The 20,504-nt window shown below is 40.2% G+C and overlaps 1 protein-coding gene across 1 annotated transcript in view; it reads right to left on the reverse strand.

The window, feature by feature from the left end:
* Positions 1–20,504, reverse strand: part of bbs9 (Bardet-Biedl syndrome 9) — a 178,965-nt gene that overhangs the window by 110,953 nt on the left and 47,508 nt on the right. The window contains 5 exon segments of the mRNA XM_042489984.1: positions 1,897–2,049; positions 2,940–3,112; positions 3,847–3,942; positions 5,217–5,357; positions 19,610–19,714. Of these exon segments, the coding sequence (XP_042345918.1) occupies positions 1,897–2,049; positions 2,940–3,112; positions 3,847–3,942; positions 5,217–5,357; positions 19,610–19,714 (668 nt within the window).

Raw genomic sequence — 20,504 nt, forward strand, 5'->3', positions numbered from 1 at the left:
CGCAGCGACGCCACCGTCTCAATCCGTTGTTACTGCAACAGTCTGGCGTGCCTAAAACAACACTGCAGATTAAGTCTGATTGCAGTAAGTGGTGCTGATTAAATGGTTACGGCGGCAGACATTAAACAGAGTGAGGACGTTAACGTTTGAGGCTCGCTGATAGCTTGTAGCCGGCCTCAAGTTTATTTGGATTTAATGACATTAAGAACTTCAACAAGCTCATTAATTTCCTCTCACTGAACACACAAAGTTACCAAAAGTTAATGTATTGTTAGAGCTGCACACAGGGAGAGAGAGGCTCTGATCACAGAGCACCAAACGGTGACGCACCGACAGCTTCAACAGCTAATGACGAGATGATGTCACACCGCGTCGCCACGCTAACGTGAAGCTAATGGACGGTGCAGCCGATGACCGCCAAGTTGGCCTCTAGAGTAAACAGCAGGGGCAAGGAACCATCACTTTACCTCTCTCTCATTTATGAACACACACACACACACACACACACGCACACACACACACACACACACACACACACACACACACTGAATGCAGCTCCACCCTCCCACATGTCAAACTTTAACAAAAGGCGAAACAAAAGCTAAACGGCTGCTTTGTCTCAAAATCAGTTTTTTTTTTTTACACTGACCTCAACTGCAACAGCACACGCACACACACACACACACTGCAGACACATACACGTAGTATATGTCACACAGCGAGAGGGAGAGAGTCGACACATGGGTGTGCACTTACAAATGTGTTTGTAACAGGTTGTGTCTGTTTAAACTAGTGTGTGGGTGTGTGTGTGTGTGTGTGTGTGTGTGTCCGACTGGGTGTGAGCTCACAGCTAATCACCAAAAGAGAGGAAGTCCATAAATCAGCAGAATACAACTCTCACACTGTAAATCTACACTAACACGTCATCGCTGTGCTTATGTGTGTTTGCATGCGTGTGTGTGTGTGTGTGTGTGTGTGTGTGTGTGTGTGTGTGTGTGTGTTTGTGTGAGTTAATGAAAGGCAGCATTAGAGAGTGGGAGAGTGAGACTCTCTGAGGTCAAATTTACCTCCAACAGTCAGACAAATTAAAATGTAAATACATATTTAAGTCGCAGTGTCAGCAGACGCAGTGAGGGCGTCTGGACCTGGACTTTGTCCTCAACATGAAATGTCCTCCACCATCCCTTGGGGGTCCCTTAGGTGTCCCTTAGGTGTAACTTGAAAAGTTTCTGATCACAACAAGGTATTTTATACATTTTAACAAGATATTATCACTTTATTTATCATACAAACTTATGTTTTGACAACAAACTTTTCTTGTTATAGCAAGATGCTATTTATCTCGTAATGTGAAACCAGTCATGTTAAAGCATGATAATGGATCGCATTATAACAGTTTGTATGACATAATATTTTGAAAATATTGTATTAAAATGTGAAAAACATTGTTATAACAAGACACGTCTGTTATTGAGGAAGATTATTCGAACAACTAATTTAATTTCACACAAAAAAAATCCATGACATTTCCAAAATTTTTCAATAGTTTTTACTAATTCCATGACTGTTGCATGCCTGTAAAACTAGATTGTGACAAGTTTTCCATGACAGTGGGAACCATGTATCAGGCCAGATGGGATATCGAACCTCCTGCATGTTCCAATTCTGCCCTCATGCCTCCTCTCAGAGACGTAATAATCAGACGCTGAACCACCTCAGCTGGCTCCTTTCCACAGAAACTTTTTACGACTACTCTGGGTCACATCACTCAAGCTGTTCCCTGCAATCGACTCCTCCAGGTCTCTCCTTCATTACCAAGGTGACCACCCCAGTCTCTCAGCACAGGTGTCTCTGTGTGTGTGTGTGTGTGTGTGCGTGTGTGTGTGTTTGTCTGACCTGGCTGTAGGTGGCATCCAGCAGGGTGTCCAGGTTCTGCAGCGGTGCTGGGGTTTTGTCTTTGAATCGGGTCAGCAGGCGGCGCTGGATGGCTCTGAACTGGATGGCCCGCTCCGACAGCAGATCCTGGTACTGCTGAGCACTGACGCGCAGCTAACACACAGACACAGACACAGACACAGACACACACAGACACACACACACACACACAGACACAGACACAGACACACACACACACACACACACACACACGGCATCATTAATTTGGAAAGTCTTGTTAAAAGGATTGTTGTGGATTTTCGATGTGGGGCTGTATGAGATACTCCTGTGTAGTCAGTGTATCACAGACGGTAGCTGGCGGTCAGTGTGCTCCCGGTTTGCAGAAACAGACGGGACGCGCACCCCACAGATCAGCATTACTCTGCCGTACACAGGGGTTGATTTTAAAAATGTGTTTTAGCCACTTTAAAAAAAACTCTACAGAATCAGTCTAAGTGGACACTGTCTGCACTTTTGCTATTTTTAATGGTGACTTTAATTTTACAATTTTTTAAATCATTTAGTTATTCATGTCACCTTTTTGTCTTATCTCTTTACTCTTTTATTATAAACCTGTATCTTTTATTATGTTTTTATATTTTATGCTCTGTAATGCACTTTGAATTGCTTTGTCAATGTGAAGTTTTCGTTTTAGTCGGATCATGTAACAGCACTTTCTGACCCAAACAGCTGATCAGCGGTAGATGAGAAATGTAGTGCCAAAGGAGGAGGCTGTGTGACGGCAAGGTAAAGCAGTGAAAACACTCTAAATATAGTGTTCTCTTACACTAATATTGATTTTTTTTAGGTAGGCCTTTTTGAAAGTGGCTAAAATACGTTTTGATATCAACCTCTGTGTTATTTATGTATGAGTATGTCGACCACCAGCTACTGTATGTAATAAACAGACTATACTTAAGAATCTCACACAGCCTGACTCTAAAAATTCATATCACTGTAAGGTCACTGCAGAGGTCAGCTGAGGCCTGAGGCCTGGTGTTTACCTGGAAGTGGTGGTCTACAGACAGGAAGTACTCCTGCAGCGGGAGCGGTCCGCTGAAGCTTTTCTTGAAGTCTTTGACTCCCAGTTTGGAGAAATGCTTGTCGAATCTGTGAACCAGCTCCTTCACCACCAGCCACGTGTCCTCAAAGTGGTCGCTCTGGATACGGTAACGCTCTGACACACAGACACACACACACTTACACAGGGGCTGAGTACAGTAATGAGTTACATGAGTTTTGATTTGACTTGAGAAATAAAGAAAAAATAAAAGAAATCATTAGGATTAAACGGTTGCAAAAAAGTATTTAACCGTGCTTTTTTATTTTTTTTAGCACTACCTCAAACAACCTAAAAAATACTGTTATAATTGATATCTTACAGTATGGTTGCTGTTTTTTTCTCTACCTGAGGCAACAAATATTGTTCCCATTGTGTCATTGTTTGCATTGTTCTTATCTTCATAAAAAATATATTTTTATGCCTCTTGTATTTTTGTCATTCTTTCCCCGTGGTATCAAAAATGGTATTGAGTATTATTCTGAGTAACGGCATCGAGTTACAAATTCTAGTATTGTGACATCCTTATTAACCTGGTGGAGTTGGACATGTCTTATTTGCACTTGGACCACTTTAAACTCATTTTGAACAGGACCATTAAAGTAACAGAGAGAAATCAAGGCAGGTTTGGGTTCTGAAATGTGTCAAAGAAGCAACAAAATTCTCAGAAAGTCATTAAGTGCAAATGAAGATACAATCGGAAAGACACAAGAGATAAAACATTTAAAGCTTTGAAGCATTAGTGTGTCATTGATAGATAAGTCCCACAGTGACATGTGAACCAGTTTTGATGGAAGTAAACCAGCGTTCAGATAATCCTGTTGAGTGTGTGACGGTGTTTTCAGACTCACGGGAGGTCTTGGAGGCCTGCACGGTAACTTTGGCTCCTGACAGGAACTGGAAAGCCAAACTGTTCCCATCCTTATCTTCTGATTTCGCTGAAAACTCTGCAGAGACAGAAAGACAGACAGCGGCATGATGAGACAGATAGGACGGCCTATCGTGATGCTAGACGCCAACAAAGGTGAACGAGATACAGTCACACTGTTCACAAAGACACACAATGTGAGAAGGCGGGAGCTGACACAAATCCCTCTGAGTGTGTTTAGACGTCAGAGCTGCTGATTGTAGCCGATTGTAGCCACAGATAAGAGAGAGAGCAGAGAGGGCTCTCTCTCTCACACACACACACACACACACACACAGAGAATCACAAATAAATAAACACACATAAACAAAGTCATATAAATACACAACCACACAAACACAGATACATACCAGCTGATTACTCATATAAATGTATACACATGTACAGCTACACATTTCTCTCATTCTCGAGCTTTCTGTTCCTGCTCGAGTCATTTCGCTTTGTGTCCGCACTCCGCTGGACGCTTCATGACCAAAGATATCTCCACGTCTCTTTCACAGTGGTCATCTTTCACCTGGGACGGCTCAAAATCACACTGTTTATGCTCGGCTTTAAACTTTCTGCATCAAAACGCTGCTTCAACGTTTGCTCTTCCTTGACAGTTTTTTTTCTTTAAATGTTGCTTTTGCAAAAACTTCTTCTACTCACAAAAACTGTCGCATACTGAAATCAGAGATTTTAAGGTGATCCAGTTAATCTCCAATCACCTGAAACCTGCAGATCCACCTTCATCAACAAGCTGAGAAGCATCAGCAGCAACACTGGATCACAGGTGGCGGTGTGTATCAACCCAAGTCTCAACGATTTAATGCGTTGTGTTTTATCAACATTTCAAAAATATTGCTTTAGTTTTGCACAAATCTGTCATGGAAACCCCCCTTAGTGTGTGACCACTGTTTGATTTATGTCTACTAAACAACCAACAAAAATGCAGCACGAAATGACGCAATGGTCGGTGCCACACTGCTCAATGCTATTAGGTGCTAATCGAAAGTTGTCCTCTTTTCCTGCATCAACATTCTCCTCCTCTTCTTCAGACTTTTTTAACTACAGCAGGGAACATGGACGTTTTCTTCATACGCACTGACGTCGATGGACGTACGTCGTAGCCTGCGATTCAGTAGGTGATGTCATGGTACAGTCTGCATACATCAAACTTGATGTCATACCCGAATTTACTAGATCCATGTCACACAGTGTGGCTGCACTAAACTCAGAAGATTACAAATATCGCACAGTATGTAGGAGCCTTCAGTGTTTAGATGGATGTGTGTGTGAGTGTGTGTGTGTTACCTGGGAAGATGGCGTGGAGGTCGACAGGCGGCTGATTGGTGTCCACAGTGATCTTAAATTTGGTGGTTTTGGCTGGAGATGAAGGAACGCACACCAACGCCAGAGGAAGACTGAACCTGGACTGGAGAACCCTGGGAACTCCTGAGAGAAACAAAACATGTCAAAACTGAAATCTTTTCCATGACTTTTCAAGGACCCATGATAATTTTTTTTATTGCATACAACAAAAATCCATGAATTTTCCAACACTTTCAATGATTTTTTTACCCTTTGGACCTGGATCAACATTAATTTTCTTCTTCTACATTCAGACGCCTTCAAAAAGTATTTTGAGGACTGAGCAAGTTGTTCAGATTTCTTTTAAACAAACATCAGGAAAACAGGAAAGAAATGTCCCACAACTTGCAAGATATTGGTAGATTTAGAAAATTATTTTTAAAAACTACATTTGTCACTATCCTTGTTATTTATACATATGTATATTTAAGATGTTGTTACAGAATCATCTTTTTAAATTTTAGGTCGTTTCCTTTTTGAGATTATTTTCAGTTCATTTTCCTGAAGTTTTTACATTTTTGGGGGGAAATTTTTGAGTTATCCTTTTCCCATTTTGATAACTATTTGCTCAGGTTTCAAAGGGCTAATAATTCAACGCAATTTCCAAAACTTTCAATGATTTTTACTTACTCCATCACTTTTCCAGAGATAGAAAATGTGTATCGTGAAATCCCATGACTTTTTCAGGTTTTCCATGACTGTGGGAACCTTGTATGTTACATTTCCCCCATGTTCTTAACATTTTAGGGTTATGTGCCTGCAGAGGGATCGAGGTTCAATATTTGCCTGCACATTAATGTGACCTCTACTGATATTACAAATGCTACAACTGCTGCTACCAATAAGAACGGATTAGTTGTGCATTATTTTACACTGTTTTTCGTCCTCCCTCCTCCTTAGCTCTTTTCCTGAAAAACACCCTTTAAGTTCACAGCCCACTTCCCCTTTAAGTGGTGCCCATCTCCGTAAAACTCCCCTGCAGCGAATCAAAACGAGGTCGGCACAAAGCTTTTCAGGCTTTCTCTCCAAACAGCAGTCAGGTTAACATTTGTTAGCACAGTCAACACTGCAGATGTTCACATTACACGAGTATCTGAGAGCTGCGAGGCCCAGAGACTCAACATCAACACCAGGTACGGGGGGAGTGTTTGTCGAAGAGCCGAAAAGGAAGTTTTGTGAAAAGTGGGGGGAAATTTTGAGAAAAGGAGAGGAGGAAGAGGAGGAGGAGAGGTAAGGCCAACTATAACGATGTCCTGAGCTTAAGCAGTGCTGAGCTTGGCAGAAATCTACACTTAGCAAGAATAACAGAGCGAGGGAGGAAAACAGTTGTTAAGAAGAGATGGAGCGAGGGAACCTGGGGAGAGGAGGTGAGCTAAACGACAGGAGAGGGAGAAAACCTGAGTCGGGGCAGAAAAACGAGTGGAAATAAAGCAGCGTGAGAGACGGACTGAAAGAAAATAATATGAGAGAGGACGGCCGCGGTGGGAGGGAGGGACGCTTTAATTATGGAATGTTCCAGGTTATTACAGATAGCAATAATTACCTGCAACTACTGTGCACCTTTTCATTCCAGACAAGCAATTATTACGTGATTATGTGAATAATTCAATTTGGTTTGAACACATGAACTGAGGCCGAGAGAGATGACGGGAGGCCAAAGAAAACAGCAGAAAACAGGAAAGTCAGGAAAAACGGCGGCCCGCTTTCTGCCCTCCTCTCGCTCGCTGACCCGTCGTCCTGGGTGAACGAAAATTCGGCAACAAATCACGTCCAACAAACACAACAGAGAGGGTTAAATCCACAAATTGTCACAGTGAATATGTAGGAAGTTTCCTCAACGTAAAAATCAGAAGTGCAAACCTCTTTCTAAATGCTCACAGTTCTCCATGTTGGAAAATTAACGCTATTAGTGATAATGGTGCTTAATTATTTGTCGGTTTAGTCTGATCGATTTCTCTCTTTTTTAAGCACCAGCGGGCTCAGAAGAAAGAAAACTATTACGAAACCAAAATGTAAAACTGGATGTCAAAAAAAAGACACTTTATTCTGCTAACATTTGTACAGTCAGCAGAGTGTTAAGGTGGGCACCCAAGACGTTTGAGTCATGTCCAAAAACATGCTTTTTTAAGGCCATTGTGACTTTGACCTTTGACCTTCAACCACCAGATTCTTATCAGTTCATTCTTGAGTCCAAGTGGATGTTTGAGCCAAATTTGAGGAAACTCAAATATCTTATGATATTGCCTTCCCAAAAATGAGATGGATGCAAGGTCACAGTGACCTTGACCATTTGACCACCAAATTCTAATGAGCTTATTATTGAGTCTAAGTCAATGTTTGTGTCAAATTTGAAGATTTTTTTGTGAATATATTGCTTTCACAAGAATTAGATGACTGCAAAGTCACCATGACCTTGACCTTTAACCCCAAAATGTAATCACTTCATCCTTGAGTCCAACTGAATGTTTGAGTAAAATTTTAAAACATTTCCTGAAGGTGTTCTTAAAATATTGTGTTCAAAAGAATGAGATAAAGGAAAGGTCACTGCAACCACTCAAACATTTGTGCCAAATTTGGGGAAATTCCTCCAAAGTTTTCTTGAGATATCGCTTTCACAAGAACAAGACGACTGCAAAGTCAGCGTGACATTGACCTTTGACCACCAAAATCTAATCAGCTCATCATTTGAGTCCACTCAAACATGTGTGCCAAAGTTAATGTTTGTGTCAAATTTGAAGAAATCCCCTTAAGATAGTAAGATATCACAGTCACAAGAAAGGACCGGACAGACGTATTTACATAGAGAAGAATGGAAAACCCCGAAAAACAAAATGCCTCTGCGCCGGTGATAGCTGGGGCCGGAGTTATTCATAAAAAGGCGCTGATAAATTGATTGAGTGGAGCTGAACAGAGCATTGCTGAATCATGCAATGGAAATGCAATATAAGTGTAATACATGCTTGAGGTCATGACATTCAGAGCTTATCAAACAGCAGATCTGTCTCTGCTATAATGTGATTTCTCTCCTCTGTGACTCATCTGATGTTTTCTGATCAGTGTGTACGGCAGCGGGCTTCATGGAGACACACTGTTACTATTTACAGCCGACTCCAGTGTGCTCTGTATCTGTTAAAGTCACATCCTGAGTCACCGACACAGGAGCCCAGTTTTAAATGCTGCATCGCAATTTGTCAGCGTTGCCACGGCAATAAATAAACGTTGCATCATCCGCCTGCGTCAAATGTCACAGTTCTGGTCGGGTTTGATGACATGAGGGATGACAAGACACAGTGGAAAAGACAAAGAGCAGACTGTTGGTGTTTGAAGCCAGAGAGTGAGTAACCGACTAAACATCATCTGTGAGTTACAGTAAACTGAGGTTACAGTGTTTCTGCCTCATCTCACTGAGTCTCCTGCAGGCCTCTGAACGCTGCAGTTTAGCCCTCTGCGGTTCGGTGTCGCCTCTAAAAAACGTACGTAAAAGAGCCAAGAGCACTGTTTGTATTGCATGATAACTCTCTGGAGTACTGTGTCCACATTAAGGACATCCTCAGGTTTCAGAGTCAGGTGTCAGTCAAACCTCAAATGAAAAGGCATCAGGTTTCTGTCAGACAAAACAGCTTTAAAAAAAAGTAGTTTTTTAATGGGCAGAAAAAATGACAATCCTAACCAAACTGTATGAATTTAAGCTTCAGCCTGATTTTTTTTTTTAAATGAACTGGCATCATAAGGTGTAACACAGAGGGTAAGGATGTCTTTACGATATATCATGTGCTGTGACATGTGACCCCGGGCCTGACCCCTGATAGCCGCCTGCTCTGCTGCTGATTTGGGAAATGAAGCTTTGTCAACTGTTACACACACCTAAAATCACAATTGAGCACCGCTGCTGCTACTTGTTAAAGCTGCTGTTCCTCCACTGTACCGCCGTCTCACAGGACTCTGATTCCAATTATCTGGGATCTGTGTGTGTGTGTGTGTGTGTGTGTGTGTGTGTGTGTGTGTGTGTGTGAGGGGTAAAGAGACCACAGAGTTTATTTGAGCAGAGGACCACTGTACAGGATCAGGTTCTTACCACAGCTGCAGTGATGTCAGCCGTGTGTGTGTGATTTAGTGTGTACATATGTCAAGGACCAAATATGTGTAAATCATGGATGTGTGTGTATGTCTGGATATCACACACAATACACGCATGCCCATTCTTTGTGTGTCTTTTGATCATTTCCTGTGAGATACACGCAGTCGCAGCTCAGCCAGTCTTCAACAAATCATGTTGTTATGCAGCGATTGTGCTTCGGTGATTTACGTGAAACGACTCCGCGGAGAGTCGCTGAGACTCGCTGAGAGTCCAGGTGTGGATTTCTGGATAAATGTTTCCTTTGACGCACGTCTCTGTCTTACTGTGCATTAGTAATCTGACATTTATATTATGTAATCATAACCAAAATCTTTTTCTGGACTTTATCAAACTTCAACAACGCTGTAGAGTTGACACAATAATTTGAACACATATTTAAATTAGAAATAGCGCCACGTGTTTGTACGCCTTTGTGCACCAGTCAAGTTGCCAATCAAGTTTACATCAATGTCTGTGAAAACACGGAGCGCGCTGTCAGACATGTCAGACACATTTCCATGCTGGAGCGGGCTCTTGGATATGTCCACGCGCTGGTGCGGGCTGTCGGACATGTCCTCACGGAGCGGGCTGTCGGACATGTGATATTGTAATGAAATTAAAGCTGCAGGCATCGATGAAATGGCCCTCGCACCCCCAGGTATGTCGGAGTGCTGATGGGACGCCAACTAAAACGGTCGTTCATTACTGTGAAAGTCGGATAATGCAGGCAGAGAGTTTGGACATCCTATTCAGTATCAAAACACACAAACTCAGATGCACGAAAACAAACACCGGCTGACAACTAGGAACACTACTACTAGAGTAAGTGTGTGTGCATGTGTGTGTGTGCGTGTTACATGTGAGTAACATCACACACAGAATATTTATACGCCTGCATGTGTGTGTATGTGAAACAGATGATGTTTCTGTGTAAACTGCAGAGATTATAAAAGGATATAAATGGATATTTACTCATTCTATAGAGTGAGGAAGTGTGTGTGTGTGTGTGTGTGTGTACAAAGAGTCTTGCCAAGTATCACGTTACAGGAACATAAACAGTAGGCAGCCGTCTCTTCCTGTATATACAGTAGTGAGAGAGAGTGTGTGTGTTTGTGTGTGTGTGTGTGTGTGTGTGTGTGTGTGTAAGAGGATATTAAACTGCATGTCCCAAAATACAGCAAATATGTAATATGTATGTTGACAGTACACATTTTTCTTTTGAATAAATTGTGTATGTGTGTGTGTGTGTGTGTGTGTGTGTTTCTACTTGCTCTACTCTAATATTGTCTATTCCCACAAACCAAACTCTTACCTTTGGGATTAAGCTCTGCAGAGAGGAAGAAGAGAAGAGTTAAAGGTTAAAAATGAAAGTTCAGACAGATCATAGAAACAGCAGAAGAAAAAAGAGGTTTCACATCTTGTATGAGATCAGACCAGTAACAAAGCAGCGCTGGAAGAACTGGACTCTGCTGTTGGAAGAGGAGGGAATTCCCTGAGAAAACCTCCCTGGCTCTGTGTATAGATTTACATGAAGTTAAAAAAACACTCTGGGTGTGCTTCGCTTGCCTTCCCACACGGTTGGAAAGTACCGCCGGAGGAGAGTGCAGCCCTCCTGACTGAGCCAAAATGATCCTGGACATGATAAGATGTCCAAATCCAAAATTAAACATCTGCGCGTCAAGGGGTTTGTATGAAAATTGGTCTGATGAAATCTGGAGAAACAGACGTCCATGCTCATAAAATTATCAGCATCAAGAGTTAGAAGAGAAAAAAGTACCTGAATTCAACAGTGAACAGACCTAAGTGTCGGCTATAATCCATTTAGAAGTCCCTGCAGGATGTTGCAATCACAGCAGTTGACACAAATTCATGCAATCTTTGTGAATTCTGCATAATTGTACATTTTTTTCTGAAATCTCATTTCAGTGTAGAGCTGCATATTGATTCACTCAGCCCCTCAATGCCCTGCTCTCCCTCATTCCCCCTGCACAAAAAACCTGCTAACACCCGCTAACATCTGGCTTTTAATGCAATGAGAATGCGTACAATCGGCATTCACACCTGAGTCAAATGACTCTACAGTAGATACAAATGCAGAAATGTTGTGATGCTGCCGTCTTACCTGATGAAGGTCTGATAGACCAAATCCACTTTTTACTCATTCAATAAACATGTCAGCAGTAGGCGAGACAGTGTGCGGGAGTTCCTCTCTTTGTGAAGAGAAAAAAACACCAAAATGTTTTCTATAGAAATTGTCAAAAAAAAATTTCAAGAAAAAAAAACCCTTAATGTTTTCATTTAAAAGTCTCCCAAAATTTTGAACTAAAACAAAAAAAAAATCAGAAAAATTAAAATCTAAAATGTTTTCCAAAGAAGAAAAAAGCCTGTTTACTTTAAAAAATTGTATAAATAAATAAATACAATTAAATTAAAAAAAAAAAGAATAGAGAAAAAGCCCCAAAAATTCCCTTAAAAAATACCACCACTTTTAAAGGAAGAAAAGTGGCAAGATAGTGTAACTACTAAGAAAAACATATTCATACTGTTGGGATGTATTTTCTCCACCTTGTGGAAATTCTGCTTTTTATACATGAGTTATCTGACCTCTGTTTCAACAAATGAGATGTTTTTGGTGTTTAACATAAATGTGAGGATGTATAACTGCATTTCTCATCTATGGAAAATGTCTGTTTCAACAAATGAGATGTTTTTGGTGTTTAACATAAATGTGAGGATGTATAACTGCATTTCTCATCTATGGAAAATGTCATCATATTTCAGTACCAAGCTTCTAGTCTGAGAGTTTCACGTGCTTCTGGCGGTCCTGCTTCACTTGGACAATGTAGCTGGAAACATTAGATTTTTAAGGATGATTTTTGTGTGTATTTATTGTTATAGGCAACATTTCATCTTGTAATTTTGTGTCTTATTTTGGAGGATTGTTAATAATCTGCCAAACTAAGCAGAAACATTCAGAAAGGGCAGAAAAGTAAGACCGGACTGTGATATTAAGACTCAGGTTGCGAAACATTTTTTTTTTAGGAGGGGAGAGCATCTTTTATCCGTGCTTCTCTCTGCCAGGTTTTCCCAGCTGCTCTGGGATTTCAACAGTCCGCCTCCTGCTTCTCTAACCTTAAGGCTGCAGCAATAGAAGTTTGGCAGATTAAGCTCTGATTTGATTGGTCGAAGAAGATTTCCTGCAAAGGTGAATGAGAAGCAGATGGCAGTTTGCGGGCCAATGAAAAGGCTCCGAGGTGCTGAGTCAGAAAGTTAACGTTATGAAAGCCGATGAAAGTTTCCTCACTCCTGCGCCTCTTTCCTGCAATAACTCTTCTTCAAACTCTCTCTGTCATAGTTCTGACTTTTATTGAAATATTCTGATTTTTCCAATTTGTTGAATTAACCCTTTTAAACTTGGATGGACATCAGTTTTTCTTGTGCTGAATTTAGACGCCTTTCACAAGTATTTAAACCTTTGAAAACTGAGCAAAAAGGCCTAAGTTCCTTCAAAAACACAGGAAAAAGCAAACAACAAATTGCAAGAAAATGGTAAAAGGTGACAAGATAACAAACCTGAAAATTAATCTTAAAAAAGAAGACAGAAAAAAAGGGGAAAATGTCCACAAATCATATTTAAAATTATTAAAATTATTATTTTTTGAAAAATTACATCACATATAACAGTTTTGGGATTTTTATTTATTTAACCTATTTTTTTTCTTTTTTTAAAAAAAAATTGCACTATTTTAGGTCATTTCCACAATTTTTGTTTTGTTTGTTGTTGTTTTGGGGTTTTTTTTGCTCATTTTTGCAATACTTTGTGCATTTCAGTCCATTTCTTGTTAAGTCGCTTCCTTGTTGTTGTTTTTTTTTTTTAAAGAAATCAAGCCAATTTGCTCTTATTTTAAAGGGATAAAAGAAAAAAATATAGAGAGGCCAACAATACATCACATCCCATTAAACTGTTTCAATCCAGACAAAGCATCACTAACCACCTCCTAAATTCTTGCACTTTTAGGCAAAATTTGTGTTTTATTGTATTTTCTACACTATTAAAACTGGTTTCTATGATTCTGTGTAAGAAATGCTCGTTTGTTGTCAGAAGTATCAGTAACCATGTACATGCAGGATACAATTTTAAAAAAACTTTGAATCAATGTTGCAAATTTTGTGACAATGGTAAAAATAAATATGTTCATATTCAGCAGTATTATCTAATCCTGAAACACATATTAACTCCTGTCATTACCCCGTCTCAACCTCCTCTCAGCACTTGGCACTGCCAAAGAAAAGACAGAAAAAAGCAGAACTGGAGGAGAAAATGAGAAAAAAAGAAAGAACAACACAGAGAGGAAGAGAGAGAGAGAAAAAGAGAGAGAAAAGGAAAGGGAGAAAGAACTAAAAGCATCAGTGCTGAGTGAAAGCTCCAGTTAAATGTAAAGGACGTGTCAAATGGAGCAAGAAAGTGCGCGCACACACACACACACACACACACACACACACACGGTAGTGCCCCTGGCCCGCTGCCAGCTGCTGTTCAATCAGTCTTTCCTGTTTTAAAATCTGCTGTAACTGCAGAGAAATGCGAGCGGCTGAAATGAGTGAAATTCTGGATCCATTAGCTGCTGAGGTCAAAAAAAAAAAAAAAAAAAAAATCATGACTGAGAGCTTTTATTATATCAGTGAGGCGACTGAGAAGGTGTTCTCGGGAATAATTAAATACAGAAACACCAAACTGCATTTTTAGATTCTTAGAAATAAAATATCTCGGCTTTCTAAATATCCCTGCAGGACTCTGCTCGGCCCCTTTTCTTCTCTTATTGTTTTATTTTTCAAACCCTCACATTCATCAGCTTTTCTACGAGTTCAGGCAACACGCTGGTAGCTGTGAGACCTTTGAAACAGATGTTACAGGTTTAAGTCCCTGTGCTGCTGATTACTGTTCTGTAACTACAGTAATCCTCTGATGTCCCTCTTATCATCATCATCCTCAGCCTCAGTGAAAACGGCACTTTTGGGAATATCAGGACGACATATTACCAACAAGATATCCAAACTACTGTGCAAACGTAAGAATAAGCAGAGAAAAACAAACTTCCCCGTGGTTTCATTTTTGCTTTCCATCAATGGCAATGGCTTCTAATTTTAATACTCAATAAAAATAGAAATAAAAAACAACTCTAAAATTTACAATTTAAGCCCATGTCCAAGATGCAAGTTGCCTCATCAATAATCAGTGAACATCAAGAGGATCCATATTTATCTTAAGGACTTTGCAAAAAGTTTGTGGATAAATATGAAATAATTAAAAAAAACTCTGGAAGAGGCTACGAAGGCCTAAGGCATATTATTTATTATTATCATTATTAAAATTTTTACTAATTATAATTATTATTGTTTATTAATATCATTTTTAAAATTATAATTTTTAGTTGTGCATTTGCAGACAGCATCTATATCAAAATGCATACATATCAGTACATATCAGACCATCAGGAAACACTGTGTATGTGCCAGATTCGTTTTTTCATGTAAGTACGTGCAGCAGCTCATTATGCAGGATTTCCTTAAAAAAAACCCAACAACAATCAAAACGAAGGGCAAGGTTGAGCCACACACACCAGTATATACTTCAGCTGAAGTCACATAAAATCCAAAAATGCAGCACCTTCCTACAGAGATGTGCAGAGTTGTGCATATCTTAATTTGTGCTTTGAAATGCAAATAATTTATTTTTTGGATTCACTCCTTTTTTTCTCGCTAAACGCTCCCTCTCTGTAGTCGCTCTGTAGCTCGCTGGAGCAGCGCTGCTCTCTGAGCTGCTGAGCCGAGGAGGAGGAGGAGGTGTCAAGTTTGAATGTTGTGTTTATAAGCAACAAATCCAACAAATCCTTCAATAAAGCCAAACTGAAATCCTATTAAAAAATAATCATCATAAAAGATTAATTTATTTGCCGGTGAGTGGCCTAGCTCTGGACGAAATCTGACACTAGATTTGTGCTGCACAGTGCAAACAAACAAACAAACAAACAAACAAAGAGGGCTGAGAACACAATCTGACTGGCAACAACACCAACAACTTCAGCTGGTCTACAAAAGTTCCCTGGAAATTTATCACAGAGCCTGTCGTTAAACGAGGAAGGAGCTAACAGCAGCCTCCCGGAGACATCAACATATGGAGATGTTGGTCACTCTGGCAGCTCAATAAAACAGGAGAAAACAATGAGGACTGCCAACGAGCTCCCTGGTTTCCACATGAACTGGCTCAGCAACCAGTGATTCATGGCTGGCCGTGTTTTATGGAAATTACCCGCACAGCCGCAACTTATCTCTGACAGCTCGAATGTGTGTGTGTGTGTGTTGTGTATGTGACAATCTACTGTAAATGCCGAGTTGACCACTTGATCCCTCTGAAGTGTGTTTGTGTAGAGCCCATTGTCAGGGTGTTAGGAAAATCACACAGGGGCACTAATGAAATTCTTTCTCGATTGTAACGACCGCAGCCTCCGTCCAGCCTCCTTTGATGGGCTTAAGGAGTTAACAGTCTCCTTAAATGTCAGAGCCTTTGTGGGGCTTAGAGACGGGGCACAGTAGCCACTGGGTGGGTGTTGTTATGAGGGGGCGGGCGGCGTTAAGGTGTAATCATCGCCCTCGGGGAGGAAGCGCAGAAAGAAAGAGATAGAGACAAAGTGATGCATTCCTCGCATACCAGGAGAGCATTTAGAGGATGAGAGGGGACAAGGCATTAATGTAGATTAACACTGCAGGAAAACACACACACACTCATCTACACACACACTCTTAGGATGACCACTTAGCAGTTCATCACCAGAGTTTAGAGCCACATGATGGCTGGATCTCTGCAGAGCGAATCAGTGAGGAAACAGATCAAAAACAGCCAGATGTTGAAACAGCACGGGGGCGTGTTGTTTCAGGTGAGACATAAAATGCAATCCAATAAATCCGGCCCAAAAAACAGTGTTTGAAGGCTGATCAGACGCCAAAACAGTTTGCAATGCTCAGACAGGTTTTTAAGACTGGAGAGTTCTCACAGCGGCAACTATTTTATCTTTTGTTGCAACAACCCTCAATATGAGAAATAACCATGTCGTAGCTGCAAGAAGTGGCATTTAAACCTTTGATATGCATATATGATATCAATAGTAGTGTTGATTTCAGTTATGAATTTTCTGTGAGATGTTTTGAATCCATCATTTTATCTCTTGTGTGTGGCATGCTGTGACCGCATGTTTGTATAACGAAAGCCCGTAAACGAGAGAAACGCCTTGCACCTCTGGTTGAAGTGAAGGGGCACAGCGACAGTCCACTTTGGGATGAGCAGGAGCACCTGTCTAATCACCAAACATCTGTCACTTTTAAAATCCACGTTAACATGTCGAGAAATTGGACAAAATCAAATTTCTCAAAATCTGAATAACACACCCAGATAATTTTTCTGGAAGTCAAGTTATTCAGTTATGTAAACACCTCAGTGGAAACTTTAACTGGACTTGGCGTTTTGCACGTGCTCCTTGTCGCTGCTGCGGCTTCCCTTGTTGGTTAGTGATAGGGACGGTTTATTATTTATGAGGAGAGGGGTGCGGCAAAACAGGTCAGGCATTTTTTTTTAAATTAGCACGGATGAGGGACTTGTGTTTTAAGTTTTGGTTTAGGTGAGGGACATACAACTTGAATTAATACTTTATATTTATCTTAAATTTAAAGAGTCACCCCAGCCACCCACCTCCTCTGATAAATAAAGTACGATCCCGCGACACAGAAGCTAAGCGATGTCCTGCTGACCAAGGCCACAGAAAAACATATTTTAACTACCTAAAAAAAATTAACATCAGTGTAAGAGTTGACTATATTTGAATTTTGTCTCCTCTTTAGCTTCCACAGCAGCTGATGGAGGCAGCAGTAGAGCAGCAGCTCGCCCGTTCAGTGGAGTAAAACGTTTGGTGTTTTTGATGGAACAGTTTCATATCTCTGCTGGTAAGCAGTGGAAACTATTCTAAATAAAGCGTACACTTAATCTGGTTTTGATTATTTTTAGGTGGCTTCAGACTAATCAGTGAAGTTTGTTCAGCGCGTTTGATTACATGTACGTGACGCAGCGATTTTCTACCTCTAAGTTATTGTAAAAAGCACAGTTGTGATTGTGATTGAGTCCATATCATAAACAGTATGAATAATATCGGTTTGTAGTAACTAGCTGGAAGAGGGCAGATCTCCAGCTGCTGTGGAGGAGACGGACAGTCATTAGTAAATGGATTCTCCCTCGCTGCTTGTATACTGGGTCCAGTTAAACAACCTAATCAAGCTTTAACTGTAGCTCCACTAAACTGTTCATGTTAACATCTTTAATGTTGGACCCCTAAAATAGCTTCTCTCCTTTCTCTCCTCCACCCTCACACACTTTACCTCCTTCCCCTCATCTAACTCCCTGCCTCTGTTCTCTTATGTCCATCCTTGCATGCCTCTTCTTCCTCCAACTTTTAATAAACTTCTTCCAAATTCTACCTCCAGTCCAAAACACGAGATCAGTCCCCTACACTCTCCACTCCAGCCCGGCTGCTCAGCTTCCAGGGCCTGTTGAAAATACTCCTTATTTTTAGCTATTTTTAGCATCACAATAAAGCTCAACAAAAAAGAAACACTTCCCAGCATTTCCAGACATTTCACATTAAATGTGCTTCTGGGGAGGGGAACTGTTCCACCAGCAGCCGCCTGCCAAAGCAAATGTAATCCAAAGGAAACAATAGCATGAAAACACCGATTTTTTTTTTTCATGAGCTGCTTTTTAAACGAACGCTGAAATCAGTATTTAAAAAAAAAAAAAAAAAAAAAGGTCTGTGACATTTGAAATAAAGAGTGGTTTTGTTGGTTTGCAGGGGAAAAGTAATATCTTCCAGAAATATTGCAGGGCCTGGAAACAGACGCCTGGAGGGAGCAGGGGGATGAACTGGGCTTGACTGGAAGGAGCCCAGATGTCCTTACGTCAAGTCAGCGCTCTGTTAGCAGCTGCTTTTACAGAACACTGGATCTGATGTTACACTTCAGACTGAATTCATCATTTAACTAACATTTATGTGGTAACAGAGCAGAGTCCCTGTAGCTAAAGAAACGTTTTCTTTCAGACTTTTAAAGACTCTTTGAATGCCACTCGGACTTAAATTTATGACCAATTTTACAACAACTGAAGAAAAAAAAACATGAAGCGACATCAGTTGTTAAGGGTTGAGGACATTTGTCTAAATGTTTTTTGTAACATGAAGCAAGCTTTTTTTTAATAATGTGGCACAGACACGAGTAGAAGAGATCTGGGAATCACTTGGAAATTGTTTGCCAGTTTTTAGGGGGCTAATTTTTTTGTATTTCTCTCTCTGCATTTGGGATTTCACTTGTATGTATTGCCTTCAGCAATGCTGCAAAATCTTGGTGAAATGGCCTTTTTTCATTGAATATGCACTTCCACAAGTCGTTTAGCTATCCTGATCTGCGTGATAGTAATGTGAGAGGCATTTGGTAATTTCTTCTTTTAAATATATATATATATATGGTACATTTTACATAGTACATCAGGAAAAGAATCTAAAAGTCCTACTCCCCATGCCTTAGCATTTTTAAGACTTTGGATAGATTGATTTGAGGCATTTTAATACCAATTAAGGCTTAATTTTCTGCCTTTTTAAAGACTTTTTAAAAGATCAGCTAAATAGCCCTGCAAAATCTTAAATAACCAAATTTTGTTTAATTTGCAATTCACTGTGATGTACCAGGTGCAGTAACAGTTCATGCCTGGCTGGAAATGAAATATGAGTGTTGTTTGATTTCAATATCATGATCTGCATGATGTTAATGTGAGAGGCATTCGGTAAATTAAAAAGATGTTGCCAATTAATTAGAGGTATTGCAATGCTACGTCAGAAACATACGATCACATAATCCTGCTTCCCACATCTTTGCATTTTTAAGACTACTGAAAGACTGATTTAAGACATTTTAATACCAATTAAGGCTTTATTTTTAGATTTATTAATTAAATGCATTCTAAGACTTTTTAAGGAGCTCTGGATTTAGTCAAACAAGTTCAGTTCAAAGTCTGGTTGGTTTGTGGGAAACAGAAACTCTCTGCCTCAGTTTGATGGGAACTAAACAAGCACACACGGAAACCAACAGGAAACCTGTGTGTGTGTGTGTGCGTGCGTGTGTTTACCTGTGGGCGAGCTGTAGGACACGGTGATGTCTCCGGTGAGGTCAGCGGCGGGGTAGTGGCCGTTGAGGAAAGCGGAAAACATCACAACTGTAGAGGAACCGACACCTGAAGAGAGAAAGCAAAGATAATCAGTGAAACGCATTCCTGAAATAGAGAAATGAGTATCTCTCACTTATCAAAAATCTTTTTTTTCTTTAATGTAAAAATTTGATGTTCTCTGCCCATCTTTATTTTATATTTTACATTATATTATTTTAGACTATATATTAAAAAAAGTTTGAGAAATAAAATACATTAAGTTCCCCCACACTGAAGTCATTTAATTCAAATAATGCCTGCGTTACAAACCGGAGGTGTGGAGTTCAAGGATTCTTTACTGTCATTTCAGCTGTGCAACACATGAAAAGAACGAAAAGTTCTCATGTGATCATTAAATAATAACATTTTAATAAAATTAAACACTAGGTTATCAAATAAGTAATGAAATGAATAAACAGATAAAATAAGCAAACAGAAAATAGTTTTAAAGGGATTAAGAGGCGGGGATGGTCTAATGAAAGACGACTGAGTTGCATTATGGGAAGTGTAGGATGCACTGTAAAAAGAGATTGACCCATTTCTCCCCAAACTGTATAGAAGGACATTATAAAATCACTGCAGTTCCCCTTTAAGTCATTTGTGTTATTACAACTGTTAATGTCATTTTCTTTGAGAACAGAAGTTCCAGTTTGACTCCGACGTTGAACGATAGATGAGGAAACAAAACGCACACACACACACACACACACACACACACACACAAACTTAAAGAGTCAGCATTCTGGAGGTGTGGACACGACAGGATACAGAGAACCCAAAACTAACCAGACCCCTTACTGTACACACACACACACAC

The sequence above is a fragment of the Plectropomus leopardus genome, chromosome 7, assembly GCF_008729295.1.
Source record: "Plectropomus leopardus isolate mb chromosome 7, YSFRI_Pleo_2.0, whole genome shotgun sequence".
NCBI classification, from domain to species: Eukaryota; Metazoa; Chordata; class Actinopteri; order Perciformes; family Serranidae; genus Plectropomus; species Plectropomus leopardus.